General features: G+C 33.1%; 1 protein-coding gene across 7 annotated transcripts in view; it reads right to left on the bottom strand.

Moving 5' to 3' along the window:
* Positions 1–24,518, bottom strand: part of LOC129807444 (cAMP-specific 3',5'-cyclic phosphodiesterase) — a 378,877-nt gene that overhangs the window by 86,508 nt on the left and 267,851 nt on the right. For 2 of the 7 annotated variants that reach the window (XM_055856708.1, XM_055856707.1), the window contains exon 2: positions 21,190–22,166. The exons of the other annotated variants lie outside the window; for them this stretch is intronic. In XM_055856708.1, coding sequence (XP_055712683.1) covers positions 21,190–21,989 — 800 coding nt within the window. In that variant the 5' untranslated portion in view covers positions 21,990–22,166. The remainder of the gene's footprint in view (positions 1–21,189; positions 22,167–24,518) is intronic. 7 annotated transcript variants of the gene reach the window in all.

Below are 24,518 nucleotides of genomic sequence, written 5' to 3'. Positions count from 1 at the left end.
TCACATTTTGACACTTGAGCACTTCGAAATTCGAACAGGATGTAACTTCCGCCACCTTGCGAAAGTATTAAGAAGTAAGAAAGTCTATTTTTTGGATCTTCAAATAGATTTTCGAATTTTTCAAGATCTACTTCTGTACGGAAAGAATTGGTATCATTAAACCTATATATGAAAAAAACTCATATGAGTTTCTGAGTTTCGATTGTGAGAGAACTATCTCTAAAGACAGATGCTAGGTCTTAAAAATTAATAAAATTTAACAAAAATATAAGCAAAAAACAAATGAGCAGTAAAGTCAAATATCGTTCAGAATAGAAAATTTTTGGCCAGTCGAAATTTGATTTTCTTGCTAATCATTTGTATAGGGGACAGCCTGAATGTCTGAGACGCGGTGGATTATTCACTGATTATTTAAATAAATGTGATAGAAACACTAATCGAATTATTTTAATAAACTCTAGGGTAACTGTGCCAAATTCTGGCCGGCTTGCAATTCCGGCCACCTTTTTTGTTCCTCGAATGTCCATGAATTTTTTGTTTTTACATACTGTAGAGATTATACAATGCAAAAGAATAACAAAATTGTAGCTTCAACATACGAGATGATGTGAAAAAGGCATTGGAAAAATTCCTGAAGGGCAAGGAACTATGAGAATGAAGGTGGCCGAAATAGGGCACCAAAGCTATGTCTACATTTTTATTCATTTTAAAATGTATTAAGAATGATTTTAAATTAAATAAAGACATTAAGCTGTCTACAAGGTTCTAAGCTACACTCCTTAAGTAGAAGTAATGAAAAAAAAATCAATTTCTATTAAAGATATTACATTTCAAACTTGAGACTTTGGCGCTTGCATGCAACTATGCCGAAATTTGGCACACTTACACTATACTAGTGAGTATACTAAGCGCTGTAAAATTTTAAAGACAATTTTCAGAGTTTTGGACATAATACCTTCAAGTCAAAACACAAAAAGTGTCTCAAACATGCCGGCTCTCTTCTATTGCTTACAGAAAATAAAATTATAAATATAATAAATTATTCGTTCGTAAATTTCAGGCTTCAATATAAAAGTGGACAATTAGTTTATTAAATTTATAAGCAGAATTTTTTTGTCCTTATGTTTGGTCGTTACCACAAGTAGGGTACAACAGTTGTAGACCTCAATTTATACCGGCTTCAGACAGGAGGTTTAGATCAGTTCCCGGAAGGTCTCAAAAATCTAAATAACAAGCAATTTTATTAATTTTTTAAAATCTAATGGATCTTTTGCCCTTAATATTAAAACCTAAACAACAATTAAAAGCATCAAAAACAACAAAACCTAAAAAATCATGCCTGAAAGGAATTAGAGGAGTTAAGCCAGATGGCTAAGCCTTAGGTCTGAAGCCCGTATTAGGGTCTCCATACAAGTCAATTTTCATTTCAGTCATATAAGACGTTCAATCTTTTTTTTGTTAAATTCCTTTATGAATTCCTAACGAAATGCTCGTAGGTCGCATGACCCATTAAAAGTGCATAGAAACTATTGTACTTTTTCACAAACATTTTTCAAAATGTACGAACAAATGTTTGTAAAAGAATAAAAAAATGCTCGTTAAGGATCATATTACGAACAAAGTTTCTGAAAAAGTACAAACTTTTATGTACGTTTTTTTAATGAGTTATACGAATTACAAGCATTTCGTAATTAGATTTATTTAGATTAAACATCTTTGTTAAAACGAAGAACTTCTTGGGAATCCTTACAAATGAATTGTGGTTCAAAACCACGCTGTCAATCGAAGCACTTGGGTTAAAGTAACCCATTAAAATTTCAAACAATTTAAAAGAGGTACCATGCAAGTGGTATTTAGAAAGTATCCTAAATTCGATCCTTTCAAATATATCAACATTTAAGCATATACATCGAGAGAGAAAGCCATAAGAAATTACCTAATTAGAAGCACGTAAGTGTAAGACGTGTTCCCTGGAGTTAGGCTTAAAAGTTTTTCTAACTTTTGTGGTAAAATTTGTGTCCCGTAAGTCTTTTAGAAAAGAGTTCTTATATAGGGAGTTCCGCTTTGAAAAAAAAAGTTTTCGTGACCGAAAAAAAACCGGTGAATTTACTACAGTGACACAGAAAACTTGCATATCTACAGGAGATATCTTTGTAAAAAGATATGGAAACGCCGTGATGTATGCAAAATATTTTCAGTGTCAATTTTTCGGTCTATTTTCAGCGACTATGTTCATAAGAAATGCTTTCCAAATTTACAACGTGAAAAATATTTGAATACATTTAGGGGAAATTAAAAAAAAAAATTTTATAAACAAGCTCCCAATAGTAGGCTATTCATATATAATTACTTCAATCCGTTTTCACTTAAACCGAAAGTCTCTGTACCTAGCATATTTGAGGGATATTAAAGTATTAAAATTGAATAGAATCATTAGAATAATGACCCCTTTATAAGTTTTGGGAATTATTTAAAAAAAATTGTTAGAAAATCTTTTGTTTTTCTATTGTGATTGTGCTTTGCAGGGCTTGGAATTCTTGAACTGGACGAATTTTCTGCAATTGTTCATGGATCCGTAAATTAATAAATTATAAATCGTTTTTTACATTGTAGGTAGGAAAGTGCTCATGCTTCGGATTGGCCCAAGCTTCATAATGACTAAATTTTTCAATAAATGTGATTCATCATACCTTTATTTTCAAAACTAGGGGAAGATGCCCAGTTTTAAAAATATATTGCGAAGTCACATTTAGGGCAGAATCACATTGACAATAAAATGCTCGCCGTAGCCTCACCGAATTTCGTAAATTTACGCATTTTCATTGGAATTCTTACGCAAATTTTCAATAACTGGATTACCTTATCTCATACTCGGTGGCACTAGGTGAAAATAATATAAGAAAACTGAAGAAATATAACGAAAATACGATAAACGATGAGCAAAAAAAACTGTGAGAGAAATTAATCGATTAATTAATTAATTAATCGATTAATTAATTAATTAATCGATTATTTAATTAATTAATTAATTTGCGTAAGAATTGTAATGAAAATACGTAAATTAACGAAATACGGTGAGCATTTTATTGTCAATGTGATTCTGCTCTTATTCAGAAACAGGAAACATTTAGTCAATATGAAGTTTAGGATTGTACGAAGCAAGGGAACTTTCCCGTATTTTTTTTTAAAGTAAATTCACAAATTAGATTCAGGTTCAACCTCGAGAATATTTAGCTTGCAAAATTGTCCAATAAAGGATTATACCAAACTATCATACACTGATAATAAGGGATCGGCATTTACATATTTTTTGCATAAATTTTCTTTGCATGATCCTTTCCCGCCAAAATTACAGATTTTCTTAGAAACGCAGAATATTGAAATATAATTTTTAAGTAAATAAAAATGTAATTGTATTACATTTTTATGAAACAGGTGAGAGTATTAAAAATCTCAGCAAATTCATTTTATTGACGTTTTTATATAGGAGTTCATGTATATGACTTATTAAAAGCAAAATTTCAATACAAAATACAGCCATATAAATCCTCCTTAGGATGATCCAAGAGAGTCTAATGTACCGGATATTATCACGAATATGGGAATACACATAAGGGTAATTCCAAAGTAAATTTTTATCTTCTGCTTCATTACATTTTCCAAATACCTACTCGATGTTTCAAAACCCTTAACGCTCTCTCAGTGAAATATTAAATTGTATTTTCTTCACTTTCTACAGAATGAGAATTCTCACGCAGATATAGGAAATGTCTCGTTTGCATACATTTACTTTCCCATCCTAAGAGAGCTAAATGGTGGTAATTTTGAATTTTCACAGGGATTTTCGCACCTTTTATTGGTGTCTCAAGAGATTTTCAGCAATTTTCGCTCACATTTAAAATTTGGAAACATTGGTAAGAAGATTTTCACATTCTTATTAAGTGAACATTTACAAAAAAAAAGTTCTTGAAAATTAATGGTTATAAAACCTTCTTGGTAACTTTTATTATACGTTCAAGGATCTGAAAGCTAAACCTCTCTATGTCTATCATTTTAAAATCTTCAAGAGATCCCTTCAGTTCACTAAACACCCCTCTTTTGAGTAGAAAAGCTTAGGGGGTGTGGTAATGAATAAGCTTCTCAAGAAAACGACACTGCACATAATAGCCATCATCCTGAAAAGAAAGTGTCGAGAAGTTGTTGAGGATTTCTTTTTTCTGAAGAGTTTCCATTTTTGTGTCAAAATGAACCATTAATAGCATCTGCGGAAAGAAATTTCGGTGTTAATGGAGACTTTTACGACACTTGAGATGGCATCAAAAATAATTATGCTATCGTTGATTTTTAAATTAAAAGTAGGACGGACATAAAGGGTAGGGGCTGAAACTGTTGTAAAGTTAAAAGAAATTGTTTAAATATGTTATGGAGTTTAGTGAATAGGCCTTAGAGTGTTTTGTACCTTGGTTATATTGTAGAATCTTAAGATTTACGCTATTCCCGTGTACTTCACTTGAAACTTGCACAACATTTCAAAATATAGGGTAAATTTGCCAAATTTCGGCATAGTTGCATGCAATCGTCAAAGTCTCAAGTTTGAAATGTAATATTTTAAATACAAATTGATTTTTTTTTATTCTTTCTTCTGAAAGAGTATTGCTTGGAACCTTGTATAGAGTTTACCGCCTTTATTTACTCTAAATTCATTCTTAATACATTTTAAAATGAATAAAAATATAAACATAGCTTTGGCACCCTATTTCGGCCACCTTCATTCTCATAGTTCCTTTTTTTATTCTTTTGCATTGTATAATCTCTAGAGTACGTAAAATCTACAAGTTCATGGAAATTCGAGGAACAAAAAAGGTGGCCGAAATTGCAAGCTGGCCGGAATTTGGCACACTTACCCTAGTAATATTTTAGTAGAGAATACCAAATAGTCAAACTTTATTTCTATTGAGAAGAATGAGTTTAAAATATTTCGCAAAAATTATTTATTGATTCGCAGTGGAAAATGCCCTTGCTATTCCTCTAATATCAATCCATACCTACAAGTAAATAAACTTGACTCACTTAATGTTTAAGGCCACATGAAAAACTTCCCATTGGAAAGACTCCAAAAAACTCATTCTGAAGGTGGGTAAGTGGGAGGCAAGAATATGTGTGATAAGAAAATGCTAATGAGTCTTGGTGTTTCATTGATTTGGCACGAGTTCTCATGCCTCTTCTGCAAATATTTAAATATAAAACCACCGCCAAATTTGTCCACTGTTTTCAACTTATCGATCCCATTTTATAATTAAACCCAACCCCCTAAAATTAACCCCACTTTTCTGCTCAAGCAACTGGAAATTTATCAAATCAATAATGGCTAGGTGCCATATTGATAAATTTCAACATTAAATCATCCAGGATATGCCTTTTCTCTAAAAATGAATAAAATGGAATTTCACGAGAAATTATGTGACAGAAATTGAAAACCATGCAAAAGATTGAATAATCCCTTCATACCTTCAAGCATGCAATGTGATATTAAATCATGACAATTCAATTTGGATTTCGCCAAATGTTACATTGCGGACAAAAGAAATTAATTAGTGAAAATTTTCATTTTGTCGGAAAATTAAGAGGAGCAGGGACAGAAGTTTGGGTTCTTTTGTAAAAACAAAATCATCAAGAAGTTGAGAAGAAAGTGCTTCTCAAATTTGATTGTATATAAATTTATTATCTCATATAACTCCTTCGAGTTCTTTTACACATCTAGGTTTTGAAATCTTCATCAGATATTCTCACACAGAAAGGTCACTAGACACCCTCTCGTCTTTTGTATTTGAGCAAGAGTCTTTCAAATTTCCTTAAACTCATCTATTTTTTTATATTTTATATCTCTACACTGAGAAAAAAAGAGGGTGCGATTAACTTTTTTCCTCATAATTTTAACACTTTTTATGTGTAAGAATATATCAACATTTTTTAATGTTAATTTTACACTTTTTAAAGGTAAAATTAACATGAAAAAGGGTAACTTTAACCCCTAATACACCTAAAAAGCATAATATTTACACCGATTTCGGATCAATACTGCAGGGTAAAATTAACATTTCCCGGAATGTTATTTTAACTTTTTCGGATTTCTCTCAGTGTAATAAAATTAACTGCCCTTTGACGTGGAATAAAATCCTCTATATATATATTTTAATATTTAAAAGGCGGGACCAAAAATTAGTGTTACATTTAGGCTATAGCAATTAAGATATGGGTTTACACAAAAACTATTAAAACTGGAACCACCTAAGCTTCAATTAATGTGAGAAAAACTCGCGCCCTTCGTTCTCCGTGTCCTGAGATATGAGGTGTTCAAAAAAGAAAATCTTAAAATACCCCTTAACTCCTATTCCAATTTACAGGATTTGTTCATTTTGCAAAGGAAAATCCTGTAGCCTGTAACTCTTTAAAACACCACGGCTTCATATAACCCACTGTGAGGGCGCTGAAACCAAAAGGTAGATTTTTAAAAATTTGATGTCCAATATTTCAAAACCTTATCATTGATTTCAATGAAATTTTCGTATATTGTTGCAAATGAGATTGAAATATATCTTAATCGGAAAAAGAAATATTTCGTGAAATTGTATGTAAATGTTTATGAATTCCTATTGGGACTTACGAAATGCTCATAAATTGTATAAACCACAAAAAAGTTCTAAAGAGTTTGTATTTTTTCACAAACATTTGTTCGATACATGATCACTTGACGGAAATTTTTTATTCTTTTACAAGGATTTGTTCGAACAAATTTGTTTATGTGGCAAAACTTTATGAATGCATGTCATAATATTACTTTTTATGTGGTCTTACAAACATTTATGAACAAATGTTTGTGAAAGAACAAAAAATGCTCGACAAGTGATCATCTTACAAACAATATTTGTGAAAAAATGCAAACTTTTACGAACTCATTTGTGGGTTAAACGATTTACCAGCATTTCGTAAGGCCCCCCCAATAGGTATCACAAATACTTACATTGAGTGAGAGAAGTCCGGAAGAGTTAAAATGACATTCCGGAAATGTTAATTTTACCCTGCAGTATTGATCCAAAATCGGTGTAAATATTATCCTTTTTAGGTGTATTAGGGGTTAAAGTTACCCTTTTTCATGTTAATTTTAACCTTAAAAAGGTGTAAAATTAACATTAAAAAATGTTGATATATTTTTGCACCTAAAATGTGTTAAAGTTCTGAGGAAAGAAAGTTAATTGCACTTTCTTTTTCTCTCAGTGTACGAATAGTTTAGTAAAATATTTTTTCTGTGTACGGAAAACTTTTCTACAATAGGCACAATTCCTCTACAATCTTGGCTCAATCGGAGAATTAAACCTTTAAGGACGATTGGGTCACCAATTTTATCCGTTTCGGCTGTCGACAGTTTGCACAATCGAATTTTCGCGCATTCTGAGTTGCAAGTACTCTGAGTTGCACGCATTTTTTGGTCATCTGTAATGAATCTCAGCCACCATAAGCTTATCTGGGCTTATCACTGGTTTTTCTTCCTGTTAATCTTCTACAGTCGAATTATTTAAAACAAGTAAAATCAGTAATTAGCCAAGATAGGCTTATTTTCGTTGAGATTCTTTACGGCCAAACTCAGAAAGTATGCAATTCTGATTGTGACTTAAACTATCTTTGAAATATTTTGAGTTATAGATTTTACCAAACTATCAGCAAAGAATCTCACCATAAGTTTATATGAACTTATCACTATTTTTTTTTTTCATGGGAGTGAAAAATAAATAAAAATCTGTCAGAAAGAAAAACCATCATGAAAAGAAACATCTGCGGTAAATCCTCTTAGACTTTGGTAGAAGAAATGGAAATACTTTTTTTTTCTTTGCTACTTAAAATATGCATTTGTTTCCTGTACAATTAAATAAATAATATAATAATTAGCATTGATGAGAAAAGTTCCAAATTAAACAACATGGTAATAAATAATCTATAAAAAGTTGAAGTTGCTGTATAATCAGAACCTTATATTTTGAGAGTTATAAGCTTCTATAAAATATTCGACACATTTCCAACTTCTTTGGAATGCTTTTCTAGTTGTATTCAGAATAGGGGGTATGTATAAGTAAAAGTTTCACTGAAACTTTTCCACTATATACTGTACATCATTCATATCACAAAGGTTTTCATGCAGAAATTGTGAGCTTCTATACCTGTATAAAAGTTGCACTCTCTAAAATTTGCTCTAAAATTCAATGTCATGGGAAGAAAATTCGTGCTTGAGCAATTTCATCACATATTAGAATTTATTTTGAAAACTCACAATACCAGCAATAGATGAAATTTTGAATATTTTCCACTGTGACTTGCGTCAAATATTATTGTACATCTCATACGACATGCAAACTCATTTTACCAACATTATATACAATAATTTTAAGCACATGTTCCATTTTATGGTGAATAAATTAAGCTGACTTGCTAACACAATGCCCTATTCCAGATGTCTGTGTGTTGTTCAACTAAGAAAAACATCTTCATGAATTGTTAATTGCTCGCATCATTCGCCTGAGATGTTTCATATTGATTCTGTCTTTCCAGGAGAGAGTAAATTGTAATGAATCGCAAAGACTTGGTGTATACAAAAATATTCTTGTATAAAATTCTTCGTATGATTTTTGGAATATTCAAGGGGATTTTAGATTTTTTATACCGTTAACTATTTAACTACATTTAGAACTTTAACTTCATTTTAGCTTTCTATCAAAATATTAGATTTGTTTTCTATAAATACAAAGAGATCGCCCAAAATCGGGCCTGTAATGCGATATTTCAGTGTAGGAATAGAGAAACCGGGAGCAAAATGCGAATGACCAATAATTTCTAAATTCGATATCTTCCAAGTCCACGCAAGATAGGTTTCAAATTTAAGCCATATTGGTAATCTTTGCGAATCTCCTTAAAAATCCAAAATATTAAGATTACTATTAATATTAATCTTATTATTATAATCCAACAGTTTGAAAGTAATTTTCGTTAAAAAATGCTCTTTTTTTTAAGAAATCATTTATACTACACGGAGAAATGTCAAAACACCGTTAAAAAGGCTTTTTTTTGATGAAAATTGCATCAAATATGTTGAGGCCCTTAAGGGAGCCTAGTAAAGCGGTCTTCAGACTAGAGGTTTAGTCCAGTTCCGAAGGTCTCAGAATCCTAAATAGCAACCAATTTTATTGCTTTTTCAGAATCTATTAGGTCTTTTGTCCTTTACAATCCAATCCAAAGTTAAATTTTCCAAAATATTTTGTCTGATAAGAAATTATAACAGTTAAGCTATATAGCTAGGCCTTAGGTCTGAAGCCCGTATAAGGACACTGAGAGAAATCCGAAAAAGTTAAAATAACATTCCGGAAATGTTTATTTTACCCTGCAGTATTGATCCGAAATCGGTGTAAATATTATGCTTTTTAGGTGTATTAGGGGTTAAAGTTACCCTTTTTTATGTTAATTTTACCCTTAAAAAGGTGTAAAATTAACACTAAAAAAAAGTTGATATATTTTTACATCTAAAAAGTGTTAAAGTTATGCGGAAAAAAAGTTAAACGCACCCTCTTTTTTTTCTCAGTGGAGATCTCTCAAAATGTAGGAACTCGATATATCTTTACTTTAAGATAGATTCTTTAATAAGGTTATCAAAATGTCACAAACTACCCTAGACTTGTTCATTCATATTTCCCCCAACAGTTTTAAAAACTTCTACAAAAGTAATATGAGGATATGGACTGAAAAGGATATATTTTTCTTTAAAACAGAAAATATTCTTCATCAAAGATGTAGAATAATTAATATTCCATAAAAGTGTAATGGTAAAAAAAAATAAGAAATCTCAAATTTTCTAAGAGAATATCAAAGAACTCGTTTTGATGTATTTTCCCCAGGTTACGCTATTGAAAATCAACTAATAATCTATCATCTGTAAGTTATTTTTGAAATAAAATAGAAGTATGATTTTATTTTTATATTATAGCCTATACAAACTGTGAAAAAATTCATCAAAATGAACCAGGTATAGGGTAAAGGCTCATAATTTGATCCAATCTGCTTATAAGCATCGATGTTCCAAAAGTTTGAAGTGCGATATTTTCAATACTAATTGACTTTTTTTGTTACTCTCTTTTCAGAAGGGTTGTTTGGGAACTTGGCAAGCTATTTTATCATCTTATTTTTTAATAAAATTAGTTTTAATACGTTTAAAAATGAATTGATATGTAGAGGTGAATTTGACTCTTATTTTGGACAACTTTGTTATTAATTTGGACAACTTGGCTGTAAATTTGCACAGCAAATCCGCCTCAACAGGATGCCCATTGTTCTTCATTTCATGAACCAATTTTACCAAGTCCTCTTACTATTCATGTAAGGGAAACGTAGAATGTCACAAGAAGCCCGGAAACTTTCCATATCATTCATTAAAGTGAGTTGACTTCGGTACTTCAAGTACGTGCGGATTCGCTCATTCCCTGGCCTTTCCGGGAGCCTTACAAAGCATTTCTACCTACATCTCTTTCGTAGAAATGATGCTCCTTTGTTTCTCCAGGCATTTTTCCAACCTAGTCATCACAAAAGCTAAAACTTCATGAAATTTCGTGAGAAAAACACCTGTCCAAAATAAGGAGTATCACCTCACTGGTAAATGTCTTAAAAAATTTCCCATTTTTCACACGAAAAATCTAACTCACGAGGCAAATCTCACTTCAGGTCAAATGTACAGATCACCACTAACGTGAATCAATACAATTTTCAATGAATATTCAATAATATCACTCAAAAAAAGCGAAGAAATATTGTTAGTACTTCACCAAAACTAAATAAGACTGAAGTAAGCCACGAAGTTCTGTCATATTTCTCATAAGCAATTGCTCACACTGAATTTTCAACAAAGCAATTTCAACTCAAATCATATTCAAAATTTAACGTATTTAGTGTTAAAATCTTCCAAAAAGAACAAATATTTATATAGAATTCACTATTCATCAAATATTGGCATAAAAATCCATCATTTTAATCAATTTATTTTTAGTGTCCAATTTTATACTCAAAGTGTCCAAAATAAGAAACTGGACAAAATTATGAGCCTTTCCCCTACGCGATTTTTATTTTTCACAGTATGTAGAGGCCTTTAGCCGCGTGTTTATATGAAGCATTTCCTGTTACTATGTGTCAAGACCATTCAATTTTGCAATTCAAATAACTTTTATAATTTGTGTACACAATTTTTTGAAAAGCACTTAGGACAATTATTGATAAAAACGACAGTTTTATTGAATGAGTATAGAATTTTTAAATCCAACAATATGTCTAAATTTGACGTAAAGAAGAGTTATTGCCTTAAATCAGGAGAAACAAGTATAAGAAAAACATGTCACAAAATAAATTGTTTTATGATAATATATAATATATCTATTTTACGAGCGCTCTGCAAAGTGTGAAATTTTCTACTTGTTTTTTCGTTTAAGGTCTCATTCACCGTTGTTGCAGGGAGCAAAAAGAAGGAAAATAACAAGCTGAATATAAAAACATAGATAGATGGAGGGAAATAAATCCATTTCCTCAGAGAAGAGATAACAAGAGATGTGAAAAATTGAAACTCGTGTTGGTAGTAAAAAAAAAAAGACACTGCGTGAGAAAATAGAAATATACTCCCTCCAAAATTTAGATGGAAAATGATGGAGAAAATTAGTGGAAAATTCTCCATTAAGAAATTCAATGAGCTAGAAGAAGAAATATTTCTATGGCACTGTTTTCTGTGCTATATATACTCACGGATTCTCACATTTACCAAATTTGCTCTTCATCAAAACACGATAAATTCTCTGAAGACTGTTTAGTGATTCAATCATCTTTTCCGTCTAATTAGCATTTGAGCCCACAAAACCATTCAATGTCTCTCCCCTTCATCCCGTTTCAGAACAATTCCTTCCTTCTAATGTATCCAAAAAGCTTCGCCCCTTCACTGCCTATGGGGAGGCTAACCAAAAAGCTATTCCAGGAAAATTTTCCGTGAGCGTGATAAAAACCCACGATTGAATTGCACTGGGTGTTTCACCTGTTCATTAGCAACTAATACAGTTAGAAAATATTATAACACACAGATTTGAAGAGAACAAATCACCATTCATCGAAATTTAAAATCACTTCAACTTAATGAGTTTCTCTCTTCTTTTAAACATTTTTTTTTCTCTCTAAGAAAACGCACGGAGGAGGGATTGAGAACAACCGTAGTCTGATAAGACTGAAAATTATGTGTATAAAAAAGTCGCGTTGGAGGACAGAATAGCGGAGCAAAAAAAAAAGTCCCGAAGTGACTTTACTGATAGAGTTGTGCGTCAAGAATGTGTGAAAATGAGAAATTGACAGATTGAACTACTCATACAAATCATTCTCATCCCGCATTCTGTCGATCAACATGGGATCACATCTTCACGATCATTTGGCGATTACCCTTGGCGTCTCACCGTGTCTCGTTGATATTTCGCAGTCCGGGAAAATTGATGCTAATTTATTCCCACATTGTTGTGAATCATACAAAACATTTAGCGCCACAGCTCGAGGCACAATTTTGCAATCCACACTGAGAGAAATCCGAAAAAGTTAAAATAACATTCCGGAAATGTTAATTTTACCCTGCAGTATTGATCCGAAATCGGTGTAAATAATACCCTTTTTAGGTGTATTAGGGGTAAAAGTTACCCTTTTTTCATGTTAATTTTACCCATTTTACCCTTAAAAAGGTGTAAAATTAACATTAAAAAATGTTGATATATTTTTACACCTAAAAAGTGTTAATGTTATGAGGAAAAAATGTTAATCGCACCCTCTTTTTTTTCTCAGTGCATCAATTCAATTATTATTATTGAATTTTCTTTTTTTAAACTCTTTTATGCCCTGCTCGCGATTCTCTGCTGACGCAGAAAAATGACACAAATAACAATATTTTTCTTCTTCCTGCAAGAAGCCCCCCCAATAAACCACGAAGAAAACCAAATAAATGAAATGGTATTCATTTGCCAAAAAATTCGATTGAATAATTGCGACACACACTTTAGCGGAATGCGGGGCAGTTTCATTCGTGAATGGCTTTTGAAATTTTCTTAAATCTACACTGAGAAAAAAACGGGGGTGCGATTAACTTTTTTTCCTGACAACTTTAACACTTTCTTGGTGTAAAAATATATCAACATTTTTTCCAGTTAATTTTACAGATTAATTTTACACCTTTTTAAGGGTAAAATTAACATGAAAAAGGGTAACTTTAACCCCCAATACACCTAAAAAGCATAATATGTACACCGATTTCGGATCAATACTTAAGGGTAAAATAAACATTTCCGGAATGTTATTTTAATTTTTTCGGATTTCTCTCAGTGTAGATAATAAGGAATTTATAAAATTAAAAAAAAATATCGAAATAACCCAATTTTTGAAATATTTTCCTTGCTGAAGATTTACCTAATTTTATTTTTCAAAATTGATGTACTGTTGATTATTATCTAAATGCAAGGACCTGTCTACATTCATTTTTCCATATGTATTTGCAAAGAGGAACTGAAACCTAATAGCAAACTTTTTTCTAAAGAGAATTGAGTTATCAGTCTGATATATTTCGATATTGTGTGTTGAAAGATATCTAAAAATACATATTTCATAATGTTCGCTGAAATAAAACACTGAGAAAAAAGAGAGGGTGCGATTAACATTTTTTCCTCAGAAATTTAACACTTTTTAGGTGTAAAAATATATCAAAATTTTTTAATGTTAATTTTACACCTTTTTAAGATTAAAATTAACATGAAAAAGGGTACCTTTAACTCCTAATACACCTAAAAAGGGTAATATTTACACCGATTTTGGATCAATACTGCATGGTAAAATTAACATTTCCGAAATGTTATTTTAACTTTTTCGGATTTCTCTCAGAGAACAAGAACTGCGAGCAAATTTGTTAAAGTCGCGGTGAAATATCTGCAAAATGTTTATAAGAAAAAGTGAAGAATAGCTTCACTTTTTATTAGGCTTGATGACCCCCTGCCTAAATGATTAGGATTCTTTGAATACGAAGTTGCTATCTATTTTAGAATTTTATAAAGATTCTTTTCTCTAGAAATATTTTTATCAAAAACGACCACTTGGGGTAAAAAGTAACAAAAGATATGGAGCGAAAAGTAAGGAAAACTGAAGCAATTTCTGATGTTTCACGGCGAAAAGAAACGTCAATGCCATGTGTCGCCGCTTGTTTTTTGCATTGGTCAAACGATTTGCAGTCTCTTACGTGTTTTTCCTTAAAATAGCTTGAAAAGCGCTATTCTCGTTGAGTTATGGTGTCTACACACTAGAAGCAATTTTCGTCAAAAATGGCCTTTTTTAAAAAAAATTCTGACGTTTCTGCATACAAGGATAGGGGAAATTTTCTTTAAAAAGGCATTTTTTAAAGAAATTTCTAATAGTGTGTAGACGCCATTAGAGAAAACAGCATTTTACAAAGGTGTAGAGTACTAAATTTCCTATGAAAATATGTCATCTAGGTATTTTTTTTAATTTACGGAAGCCCATAATAAAGCGTATCAAAACATAATAAATAATACTCTTAATACCCCATGCCTGGTACTATTAACCTCAGGATTTTTGAAAATGGTCACAAAATTACTTTTAAGAAAACGATCTATAAATGAAGATCTTGCCCCAGTCTCCCCTAATGTAACTGACAGGAAAATAATAATAGATTGTCATATCTGCACTATTCATTTTTTTATTAACAAAACGTCATTTAAAAGTTTTTACTATGGATTAAAGAACGCAAGTTCAAATAGGTCTGTCAAACCTAACTATCTTTAAAATTGATTTATTGAATGTTTTAATTGTTAGGAGAAAGTGCTCTCCCTTCGAACGTTCATGTCTTCGAATAATGTGAATTTCTTTTGTTTTTCGTAAGAGATTTCCAGTAAATTATCACGGAATTATCAACAATTGGTGATAAGCCGACTAATATTTAATAGAAATGTGTAAATCTCTTAGGAAAACTAAAAGAAAATTCACATTATTCGAAGGCATGAACGTTCGAAGAGAGAGCACTTTCCCCTAATTGGTATCTCAATTTTCGAATTGTGACGCCAATGATAAAGTTAGATAAATGCGGCTTAATTTCCATGTAATACCAGTCAAGAGAAAAGCTTTCATTAATCAGTGAAGATTTTCGAGTGTCGATGTTGTATCTGAAATTAAACCGCTTAAACCGCGACCACTAATGCTACACTACTGCCAGAAATTGAACAATATAAGAGGAGTGATAGGCTTCTTGTTAAGAGAAAGTTTATGTATGCATAAAGTGAGTTCCCAGGAGTAGCAATGAAGCCATAAAAAGACGCTGAAAGAGTAATAATGGAAATAAATCACTAACAAAACGTAATACGACAGATATTTCGTAGTTATTTGTCGTAACTGACAAAATTTCCACGTAATTGCAAATACGTGATTGTAAAGGTTTGCATTGAATTTACTACAAATGAATATTTTATACTGATTAAAAAAAAAACGAAATTTAACTCATTGGGTGTGACAAACCAAACATAAGAGTTACTATTACTTAGGAGCTTTTCAAATTACCTATAATTTTTAGCTTTTTAAATAGAATTGATGACTGTTCAATTTTGTTACACTGATTAAAGAAACTTTTCATTTAGAATGAATATAGTCATATTCATTTAGCCAAAAAAATATGAATAAACATATTGAGATGTACACTGAGAAAAAAAGAGGGTGCGATTAACTTTTTTTCCTCATAACTTTAACACTTTTAGGTGTAAAAATATATCAACATTTTTTAATGTTAATTTTACACCTTATTAAGGGTAAAATTAGCATGAAAAAGGGTAGCTTTAACCTCTAATACACCTAAAAAGGGTAATATTTACACCGATTTCGGATCAATACTGCAGAGTAAAATTAACATTTCCGGAATGTTATTTTAACTTTTTCGGATTTCTCTCAGTATATGAAGTGAATGCACCACCCCACTCTACCCTACATTTTCTATTTTAAAAACTATTTTTAGTTTGTAAAAAAAAATATTTTCTCCAGAAATTGTGAAATATTCTCAGAATGCAAATTTAGCTACAATTACACGGAAGATTCCATATCTTACACAGAAAAACTATTTCATAAAGTTGTTTGTAAATGTTTGTGAATTCCTACTGGGGGCAAATGAAGTGTTCAGAAGTCTTATAGGGGAAATGTTTATAATTTTGTCCAGTTTCTTATTTTGGACACTAAAAATAAATTGATTAAAATGATGGATTTTTATTCCAATATTTGATGAATAATGAATTCTATCTAAATATTTGTTCTTTTTGGAATATTTTAACACTAAATACGTTAAAATTTGAATATGATTTGAGTTGAAATTGCTTTGTTGAAAATTCAGTGTGAGCAATTGCTTACGAGAAATATGACAGAACTTCGTGGCTTACTTCAGTCTTATTTAGTTTTGGTGAAGTACTAACAAAGTTTGTTCGCTGTTTTTGAGTGATATTATTGAATATTCATTGAATATTGTGTTAATTCACGTTACTGATGATTTGTACATTTGACCTGAAGTGAGATTTGCCTTGTGAATTAGACTTTTCGTGTGAAAAATGGGAAATTTTTTAAGACATTCACCAGTGAGGTGATGATGCTTATTTTGGACAGGTGTTTTTCTCACGAAATTTCGTGAAGTTTTAGCTTTTGTGATGACTAGGTTGGACAAATGCCTGGAGAAACAAAGGAGCATCATCTCTACGAAAGAGATGCAGTGAGAAATGCCTTGAAAGGCTCCCGGAAAGGGCAGGGAATGAGCGAATCCGCACGTACTTGGAGTACCGAAGTCAATTCACTTTAATGAATGATATGGAAAGTTTCTGGGCTTCTTGTGACATTCCACGTTTCCCTTACATGACCAGGAAGAGGACTTGGTAAGATTGGTTCATAAAATGAAGAACAATGGGCATCCTGTTCAGGCGGATTATCTGTCCAAATTTACAGACAAGTTGTAAAAATTAATAACCAAGTTGTCCAAAATAAGAGTCAAATTCACCTCTACATATCAATTCATTTTTAAACGTATTAAAACTAATTTTAGTAAAAATGAGATGATAAATAGCTTGCCAAGTTTCTAAACAATCCTTCTGAAAAGAGAGTAACAAGAAAAGTCAATTAGTATTGAAAATATGGCACTTGAAACTTAGGATATCGATGCTTATATGCAGACTGTCCAAAATTATGAGCACTTCCCCTAACCCCTTTAAAAAAATCACAAAAGTTTTTTTTCACAAACATTGATCGTAACACGATCACTGGATTAGCATTTTTATTCTTTTACAAATATATGTTCGTAAAAACATAGAAAAATGTTGGCAAACTTTTGCCAGATAAATAAAATTGTACGAACAAATGTTTGTAAAAGAACGAAAAATGCTTGACGAGTGTGACCATGTTACAAACAAGGTTTGTCAAAAAAGTATAAACTTTTAAATACTTTTTAATGGGTTATGCAATTTATACGAATATTTGGTAAGTCTCTGGTATGAGAATTCACAAACATTGACGAACAAGTTCACGAAATATTTTTTTCTGTGTAATGAAATGGAGAAATTTACAATGTGGTACAATATATTTACCTTTAACCATTGTAATTTGTTTATTCGCGAAAATTTATTTATGGAAATTGTGAGGAAATTGAATAGTTCACGAAGAAAACCACTCATAGAGTGATCTATTCTAATAAATAAAACATTTTGAGAAAGACGAAAACACTTATAAATCTACTTATAACTGTAAAATTAAACAATAAATTAATTTCCTTATTGTCGATGTTATCTTTAAGCAATAGCGTCCTCTAACACTAACAACCTCGTGTAAATTTAGATGTTTTTTTTGATATTGTAACTCTTGGTAACTCTTGAAAACTCAACTTGTGTGGTCTGAAGTAAAAACCTTGGTAAAGCTCGATTAGGATTAAGGTTTATCAAATAAAGTTATTAAGATTAACTATTTTTTTAAAGAGATATTTTTTGAATCCTATACATCTAAAATTAGCTCTTATTAGCTTGTAGTAGCTGGAACCACAAACCTTCGAAGATTTAGGGTTTCATATAAATAAAATATAAAACGAATTTTAGGATATTGGTTCGAGCCCAAGAGGTAACCAATAATTCTTGGGTAACTTGAAATCTTTCTTGGGCAATTATGGAGGGTTTATCTGTATGATTTACTTCTTAGTAGGGCAATAGGTAAAGCTAATTTCGATTATCGATCAGAAATTCCACTTGTCACAATCTTAACAGGGCTTCTCCATCCTCTTCCACAGCAAGATTTAAAACCAAAAATTTTCTCTTTAATAAATTCTCCACATCTCTCAGATAAATTTAATTTTTGTAATTTGTTTACCGTGTTTTAAAATTGAAATTCGTTTATAAATTAATTGACTGAAAATAACATAGAGAGGAGGAGCAGAAATATTTTGCTCTTAAATTTAATTTTTTTTCCACAGAGTTGAATAATTCTAAGAAAATTATAACATAAATAAGCTTATTCGAAGTATTTTCGAAGATAGAGATCCGAAAGTAAAGGAGCGCCGAGCAATTTTTCAATTTCTTAGTTCAATTTAATTCAATTTTTAATTGAACTAAAACAATAGTTGAAAACCTGTTTTTCGAATTTTTACAGCATGTTAAAGTCAAAATTTTATCCCTAAATACATCTTTTTAAAAAAAATCTTGAAAAAAAATTATTTTACGATTTTTTTTTTATTTTCTTAATTTAACTATGAAATACAGTAATGACAATTGAAAATTTATTTAGATTTTTTTATTAGACAAGAATTACATGCTGCAGATTTCTCACAAATAAGGGACTACTGCGATGAGGCAAGGGGTAACTCATTTCGGGGAACTCGAGCCAATCTGACCAGGGAACCCACGGGGAAACCGGGGAACTCACGGTTAACCCGGGGAACTTACGGGGAACCCGGGGAACTCACGGGGAACCCGGGGAACTCTCGGGGAACCCGGGGAACTCTCGGGGAACCCGGGGAACTCACGGGGAACCCGGGGAACCCATGCATTTTTTCAGGGATCCCGGGGAACCCATACATTTTTCAGGGAACCCGGGGAACCCATATATTTTTCAGGGAACTCTCAGGAAACCCGGGGAACCCATACATTTTTCAGGGAACTCACGGGGAACCCATACATTTTTCAGGGAACTCACGGGGAACCCATACATTTTTTTAGGGAACCCGGGGAACTCATACGTTTTTCAGGGAACTCTCAGGGAACCCGGCGAACCCATACATTTTTCAAGGAACTCACGGAGAACTCATACATTTTTCAGGGAACCCGGGGAACTCATATAATTTTCAGGGAACTCTCAGGGAACCCGGCGAACCCATATATTTTTCAAGGAACTCACGGGGAACCCATGCATTTTTTCAGGGAACCCGGGGAACCCATATATTTTTCAGGGAACTCTCAGGAAACCCGGGGAACCCATACATTTTTCAGGGAACTCACGGGGAACCCATACATTTTTCAGGGAACTCACGGGGAACCCATACATTTTTTTAGGGAACCCGGGGAACTCATACGTTTTTCAGGGAACTCTCAGGGAACCCGGCGAACCCATACATTTTTCAAGGAACTCACGGGGAACTCATACATTTTTCAGGGAACCCGGGGAACTCATATAATTTTCAGGGAACCCGGGGAACTCATGTATTTTTTTGGGGAACCCGGGGAACTCATGTATTTTTTCAGGGAACCCGGGGAACTCATGTATTTTTTCAGGGAGCAGGGAACTCATGTATTTTTTCAGGGAGCAGGGAACTCGAGCCACTCTATTTGTTTATGAATAACCCCTTGCGATGAGGCGCTCTAGGGGCGCATTAGACCACCATTTTATAATATTTTTTGTTGAATAAATTTATTCAAGGACTTCAAATATGTATAAACTTATACCAAAAATTTCAAGAATCTTGGTTGTTTCCTTCTCCTTAAAAAAATCGCGAACAACAGCTAAGTTCTGGCCTTCTAATTGACACTCCCCTCTTAAAATCGATACAACCTGGATTAAAACTGATACCGGGTTCTCTAATTCCTTGTTTGAAATTATTTGTAAGGGTTATTTTCATGATGAATCATGATATAAAATATTTTTGATGTTTTTTTTTTTTGTACATTTTCATAATGAAAAATTATAAAATTTTTGTATGAAGTCATAAAATTTTAAATAAATAAATTATTCAATTTCCGTAATTATGTATTGTGTAATTATGTGCCCAGTATGACCGTAGATTAAATATAGAGTTATTTGAGTCCCTCATCAATTTATGATTTGGCCAAAATGCCCGCTGTATTGCAATAATGTTAACCTTGATTAAATTAAATCCATCTTTCCTCACCTTCTAACTAAACTATATTAATTTCAGCGACAAAGAGAATGTTATTGCTTGTTAAGAAGCACACGGAAAGTTTTCGCAGAATATTTTTGAGGTTTGAGAGGCACTTTTGACATCAAATGTTCAACTTAAAGAGGAGCAAAATATTTCATAGAGCTTGACCTTTAATAAATTAAAAATTTCATTATAAATTGTTAAAATTCTTCAAGCTTCTCAAGAACTGACTTCTTCAGACTTTTTCGAGTTGGTATATGTTTGCGGATGAAAAAAAGGGAAATTGTTTGGGAAATTCTTCATATTTGGGTGTTTGCTATAAGGGAGAAGTGGGACACCTTTGAAATTGGGTTTTTTCTCCTACTTTTAAATGGAACTGGGGACTTTACTATGGTATAATTTAGTTCTGCAAACCAGAGGGCTAATTTTTGAAACTCTCACTCGCACCCGCGAGCTCTTTAGTGGCCGAGAGAATTTGACTCGCACACCCCGGAAATTCTTGAGTACGTGCAACGAGTACTTTATGTTATGAAGAAGTCGTTACAGAAGGATTTAAATCTACGGGGTGTACGAGTGGATTTCTCTCGGCCACTAAAGAGCTCGCGGGTGCGAGTGAGAGTTTCAAAAATTGGGCCTCAGGTGGAAAAATTGCAAACAGGAGAAAAATATGGTATAGAAGTAATGAATATTCAAAAGATTAGTCTCACCCGAAAAGATCAGCTTCACTTGCACCTGGCAGAACAAGCCTCGGGGAACATGGTGAGCGATTCTGATGACGCTTTAGCATCTCCTGTAGTCCTGGAGGAGCATGAATGGGACTCAAGATGGTAAGCTTACGATTAGGCGGTGCTAGGAGCCCACCCGAAAGTGTAAGGGTATTTCGAATGCCAGTTCCCATGGCAGATGTTGTGGACGTTTCGATGGTTTCGGCTGACTTAGAGATGAGCACAGATTGCTGATGAAAGACTTTAGATGTCTCTGCAGCTGTCTGCTGCACCACACCATCATCCATCTGAGTGGAGGCACTTCTTATGCACTTGATGGCGGGCTTATCGATGCTCTCACTGTGGGCTGAAGATGATCGTACAAATTGTCGTACGAATTTCTGCTGTTGTGCCGTGGCACTCAGGAATCCTGAATGCATTGCCATCTCGGGTTGCTGGAGGAAGCTCTGGAATTTGGTTTTGCTGCCACTTGCGGCACCACTTGAAGAAGAAGATGCTTTGATGACAATAGCCTTGTCACCGGCATTACTGGAAGCGCCACTGGAGGAGGCACTACTAGAACTGCTGACCTTCTGGTGGAAGTGGCTCTGCTGTTGATGTACCACTGTCATGGTGGACGTGATACTGGAGGAGGATGATGAAGAGGACTGGAAACTATGACTACGGGAAGCTTCCTGCATGAGATTCGCAGCGGAGAGTTTGGACGAAGCAAAGGCTAGCCTCTGTTCATCTAGGGACGCATTGCGTCTCACTGTACTGTCTGGTGCAGCTTCTTCAGACATTTCTGGGCTATTTTGGGTTGCGCTTCATTAGCAAGCCACTTCACTCGCCAAATAAATTCTTCCCCGTTTTCTACTCCACTTTAGCCTCCGACTCACCAATTTCCCACAATTTTTGCGCTATTTTCAGGCTAATTCACACACCTCTTTCCGCCCGGAAATGCAATAGCGACAAGATTGCTGATGAAGTAGAATCACAATTAAAATTCATAAACAACTTTTGTGAATCTTCTCTCAACACTTTCGGCTCATTTGATGAACAGAGTTATGAAATGGCAAAACTTCCACCGTTAAATGAAATTTCTATGAATGTGTTTAAATGCTAGAAATAGTTAATTTCTGCAATTCCCTCAGCAACTCTACCATAGTTATATAGAGAAATACACAACTTACACGAGACTTTATGGAGGCATTTTCTTGTACATTCCACAGTATCATATAAGAAAGTTTACTCATCAACACCCCGAAAACCACCACAAAATTTCATCTTTAGAGTAACATTGTCATTCTAAAATTACCATCATCTTAGAAAATGTAATCCTAATGCCTACAAAATGCCACTAAACTCAAAGAACAACTCCAGCTTATTATCTAAACTTCCATCCTATACTCTCCATTCACTCAGATATTCAAATTAAAGCCTGTGGCAAATTTAATTTTGCTTCTGTGTAAACTTTTTCATTTGAGAAAATGAATTTATTTCTTGCAGGAAATTATCTTCAGAGAAATACTTCTACAATCCTCGAGAAATTTTTCCTTTCATCATAACTTCTCTTTAAAAAAAAAAAAGAAGTGATAAACGCATCAGATATAACCATCCTTTCATGCAAATCTTTTGAATTATTTGTGGGAAAGATGTCTTGTTGGATTTGCACCTGCTTGCAAAAGTTTTCCATTTGGAAAAACTTTGAGTCAAGAAGTGCACAAGAAAATTTCACTTGAATCTTTTCACAATGACAATGATGAATAGATGGAGTTAGGGTTTCTGGTGAATGCTTCAGAAAATATATCTCAAAGGAGCCGTGAGAATTGCTCAGAATGAAAAGAAACTTAAAGATAAATTTTTGGCTAGAACCTAGAAATATAGGGGAGACTGGGGTAAAAAGTCACAAATCGAAAAATTCATAATTCAATATCTTCCAAGATAAAAAAGATAGCGGGTCAAAATTTTTTCTATAGATAGCCTCTATAGACCTTCTTCAATGTCGTAAGTTTGTTAAAATTCGAACAAGGAATTTAAAAAATATAAAATATTGAAATTTTCAGCCCTGTTATAGAAATATTTTCCTTACAGCAGATATCAATTTTTACCTATTTATTTCCCAAAATTGATGCTCTGGTGAGTATTTCCAAAATGATTTGGATTCTTTGAATACAAAGCCACTATCCGTTTTCACATTTTCCAAGGATTCTTTTCTCCAGAAATCCTTTTATTAAAAATGACCACTTGGGGTAAAAAGTATCAAGAGGTATGGGGCAGAAAGTAACAAAAACCGAAGTAATTTTTATGATGCCTCACGGCGAAAAGAAACGTCATTGCCATATGTCGCCGCTTGTTTTTTTTTCAATTGTCAAACGATTTGCAGTGTCTTGTGTATGGTTTTTTCATTTCACCCGATTTCTAAAAGTCTGAAAGTTACTTATTCTATTTATGAGAAAACTTCAAGGTTTGGAAATGTGGCATTCTAATCATTTAAATAGTTTTTTTCACAAACCATTTATTATTAAAAAAAAATTACAGAGAAGCGAGATGGTGCGTAATTATAAAAGAAAAAACGAAGCACTTAACCCCAAAAAACTCTCCTTGGCTTTGCGTATGGTGGAATGTGGTGTTCCGGTGAGATCAAGCGCCAAGTTTTACGCAATAAATTATCAGACTCTTCGGCGTTATTGGAAAAAAGAAGAAGGTTTGAATGGATGCGTACAAACCGCGAAAAAAGGACGTGCATCCTTATTCAATGAGGAACAGGAAGCAACGCTGAAGAACTATTTACTAAATTGTTCCGATAGATACTTCGGATTATCTATAAATAATGTCAGAAGATTGGCGTTTGATTTTGCTCAAGAGCTGGAAATCACCACACCACCATCCTGGAATGAAAGGAAAATGGCTGGTATTGATTGGTTGTATTGTTTCCGGCAACGTCATCCGGAATTGGTTGTACGAAAGCCCGAAGCTACGAGCCTACAGAGAGCAATTGCATTTAATAAGGTAAATGTGGGAAAATTTTTTGACCAGCTGAAATCAGTGTACTCCAGACATACCTTTGACGCTTCTCACATTTATAATATGGATGAGACGGGTATTACTACCGTGCAAGATCCAGGAAAGATTATTTGTAGACGAGGAGTAAAGCAAATTGGTCGTATTACTTCGAGTGAAAGAGGCTGTTTAATCACTATCGCTCTTGCTGTGAATGCAGCTGGGAATACAATCCCACCGTTTTTTATATTTCCGCGGGTTAAGTATCATGACCATTTCATCAACGGAGCACCACCTGGAAGCATCGGAGCAGCGAATCCGTCTGGATG

Source organism: Phlebotomus papatasi, chromosome 3, assembly GCF_024763615.1.
Source record: "Phlebotomus papatasi isolate M1 chromosome 3, Ppap_2.1, whole genome shotgun sequence".
Taxonomy (NCBI): domain Eukaryota; kingdom Metazoa; phylum Arthropoda; class Insecta; order Diptera; family Psychodidae; genus Phlebotomus; species Phlebotomus papatasi.
This window is presented reverse-complemented; position numbering and strand designations above follow the sequence as displayed.